Raw genomic sequence first — 3,539 nt, forward strand, 5'->3', positions numbered from 1 at the left:
ATATAAATATAAATTGTATTTATATAAATATATTTATTTAATAAATATATTTATATTTATTTAATAAATGTTATATTTATTTTTTGGTTCTCTTTTTCGTTCTCTTTAAGGAATCTGCCAAAAAAGGCTTGATGGACAAGATACATATGGTGCAGGAAGTTGTACTGGTTGTTCAGAATGTTCTGGATGAAATCGGGAACATCGGAGAGCGAATCAAAAAGTAACGCAATTCCCTTTTTGGTTCGTTATTGAATGTAATGTAGTTATACTATTATTTCTAAATGACTTCATCAATTCTTTTTTTTTTTTTTTTACAGCATATTTAACTGGTCTGTCCCCTTTCTGTCCTGCCTCACCTTCTTAATGCTGTTTGCGTCCACATTGCTTTTATACTGCATCCCACTGAGGTATATAGTCCTGACATGGGGTAAGTTTTATGTCCTAAAACATCATTTAATTTAGTTACTTTTTCCTATTCATATTCTATGTAGTTTTACCTTTGGGGCAGCGGTGGTTTTTGTGGTTTGGTGGAAAATACGCCATTTTTTTATAGTTAACGTATGCTCCTTACAGGTGTTTACAAATTCACAAAGAAGCTACGCAACCCGTACAGTGTTGATAACAATGGAATAGTCGAATTCCTCAAGAGGGTACCTTCAGATGTTCAAAAGGTAAGGAGTCCAGCTTTGTATACAAAATAGCAGCAAATGTCCCTTAAGCATAACGGACATTAGCCAAAGTCCTAATAGTTACTAAAATATATTGACTTTTTTTTGGTTTTTTTTGTTCTTGTTCTTGCCTTTAAACTTGTCAAGTTTAGTTATGCAGCTTTATGCAGTACCTACCAGAGGTGGGACCAAGTCTTTGCACTCAAGTCCGAATCAAGTCTCAAGTCAAAATAGGCAAAGTCCGAGTCGAGTCCAAGTCAAGACTGAAAAGTGTCAAGTCAAGTCCCAAGTCCTGCCGTTTCTGTTTTCGAGTCCTTTCGAGTCCTTCCACTCACTGCCACTCGTTTTTTTGTTGACCATATCGTAGTTTTTAAATCCGAACAACACGATCTTTGGTACCATTTTTCCCTAACCCGCGCATTAGACGCGGGTCTAATTTGATTGGATGTTGTGCCAACAGCAAATACGCACAAAGACGCTCCTTAATAACTTATTTTATAATCTTTGGGTTTTGAAGAAAGTCTCAAGTCTTGTCGAGTCAAAGGGCTCGAGTCCAAGTGAAGTCACGAGTCATTGACGTTAAAGTCCAAGTCGAGTTCCAAGTCTCTTTACATTTTGTCAAGTCGAGTCTAAAGTCGTCAAATTGATGACTCGAGTCTGACTCGAGTCCAAGTCATGCGACTCGAGTCCACACCTCTGGTACCTACTGATATCAACTTAACTATAACTCTTACTTACTTTTAACTCTGGATTAACTGGATTATGTTTTTTGCTTTTCTCTGACTGATCCCGAAAACCATCTCAAAGTTCATGTATCCTATTGTCCATCTCTTCCTTTCCCTGTGTCACCAATCCCCTCTGCTCGCGCGAACGCTCTTGAACGCAATTCCCGCCATCAATGTGCATTCCACTGAGCTCAGATTACCTGCCTCTGATTTACCTTCTGTTTTTTTTTTACAGGTGCAGTACAACTTACTGAAAGCACCCTCCAACCAGGGCCATCCACGGAGGAAAAAGTAGACTCTGTCGTCAGAGTTGGCCACTGTCCTATCCTAAGAGCTATCCTGCCATTACAACATACAGTATCTCTTTCAAAGCTGGATCCTCGGCTTTGTTTTCCGCTTCCCTGACAGATGCTAAAGTCTTTGGAAAAAAAAAACCAAACCAAAACTAAACCCAAAATGAAACCTCAGGTGACATGTGACATGTACAGTAATCCCTCTCCTATCGTGGTAGTTGCGTTCCAAGACTCACTGCGAAATGGGAAAAATATCGAAGTAGAGGTGAGGTGAGATACTGTATTTAGTACCATCCAGTCTTGGTTCTTGTTAGTACTTGGATGAAAGATTGCCTGACGACGCCCAGTGCTGTACGCGTTTTACCGAGCAGTTGGAGGTGCTTCGGGTTTTGCTATTTCCGGTGGTTTTCACACCTTGCATTTCTGGACTGTTGTCAATGTCAATGGCAATGAAGCAGCAGTCTCTGCTCTATTAGCAGCAGATCTCTGCGGCTTCTGAGGCTAGACATCCTTCCGATCACGAAGAACGGAATACATTATAAACTGGTGGCTCGCCAATGGCTTGAAGTTCTCTGTATATCAACCATGTTATACCCACCTGCTGGAGGCTGTTGAAAGACCCAAAATACCAAAATGAATCCAAGCTACGTCACCGATGATGCGTTCGGGTGCATCAGGAGATGTTTTATATATTTATATGTTTTGGAAACCACGGGTAAGCCTAGGGTTGTAAAGTGGGTCCAGTGACTCTCATTTTAAAGAAAATAGAAACAGTTTAAAAGAAATAGAAACAGTTCATAAACAGCGACAGAAACAGTTTAAAAGAAATAGAAACAGTTCCTAAACAGCGTAGAAATCATTGAAGTGCAGGAAAAAAAAGTTATGAAACATGAAAACATGAAAAATGACCTTTTTCCAAATCCAAAGCTTAAAAGACAGAAAATGTACTCCCTACAGTCGGTGATTTTTTTTTTTTTAATCTATAGATACATTTTGACATGCATTGTCTGTATTTTTTTTCTTGTGACAAGCTCTAGACCTATTTTTTAAAAACAAAAACTATAATTACACATCGAAGTCAAAATGATATAAATATAGAAATAAACAAAAATGAAATACAGGACGTTTGGTCGTTTGTGATCTTCTAATTAGTGGATGAAGAACCAATGGTGATTGTGGTGAAGTAGTACCTTCTACCTTCTTACTACATAGTTGAATTGAATAAAAAATATTAGTGCTGTTATTTATTCTCTTTTTTTTTTTTTTTTTTTTTCACTTACGGAGAATCCCTATCTTAAGAAACAATCATTTGAAAGTATAAAAACGACGTCGCTCGATTCCAACTGTTTGCATTCTTAGGCGTTTGCGTTAGTAACGTTTTCAGTACTATATAAGACTTGCAACTTACATGGAAGCATCTATCATTCATTTCCATTCAACTATTACAGAGTAAATGAACAATATTGTACATTTTGATTTACCTTTTTTTAAATGAAGAAGTCAGATAATATTCAGAAACATGTCGTTTTTTTTGTTTTTCGAATATCCTCGTTTTTTTTTGTTTTGTTTTTTTTGTTTTTTTTCAAAAAATGAAATGTATCATGTTGACTACAAGGCTTTTCTTTTTTCTTTTTTTTTTTTTTTTCTTGGACAGTTACACTTATGTACTCGCGTCCGGATTACGACATCACTTTATTCACCAGGGTTACAGGCTTATTGTAGGGATTTGCATCTGTGCTAACTCGTTCACATTAACATAGAAGGGGGGGGGGCAGAGTTCATGTGTGTGACCGTGTCCAGTCACAGGCTTTACTCCCTGTCTCTTCTTTTAAAAAAAAAAAAATGGAAAAAAT

General features: G+C 37.2%; 1 protein-coding gene across 4 annotated transcripts in view; it reads left to right on the top strand.

The window, feature by feature from the left end:
* Positions 1-1,817, top strand: part of LOC103380573 (multiple C2 and transmembrane domain-containing protein 2-like) — a 12,608-nt gene extending 10,791 nt beyond the window's left edge. For all 4 annotated transcript variants that reach the window (XM_025056465.1, XM_025056463.1, XM_025056464.1 and 1 more), the window contains 4 exons: positions 111-220; positions 318-427; positions 574-671; positions 1,629-1,817. In XM_025056465.1, the coding sequence (XP_024912233.1) occupies positions 111-220; positions 318-427; positions 574-671; positions 1,629-1,688 (378 nt within the window). In that variant the 3' untranslated portion in view covers positions 1,689-1,817. The remainder of the gene's footprint in view (positions 1-110; positions 221-317; positions 428-573; positions 672-1,628) is intronic.
* The last annotated feature ends 1,722 nt before the right edge of the window (positions 1,818-3,539 follow it).

Source organism: Cynoglossus semilaevis, chromosome 6 (genome assembly GCF_000523025.1).
Source record: "Cynoglossus semilaevis isolate Cse_v1.0 chromosome 6, Cse_v1.0, whole genome shotgun sequence".
Taxonomy (NCBI): Eukaryota; Metazoa; Chordata; class Actinopteri; order Pleuronectiformes; family Cynoglossidae; genus Cynoglossus; species Cynoglossus semilaevis.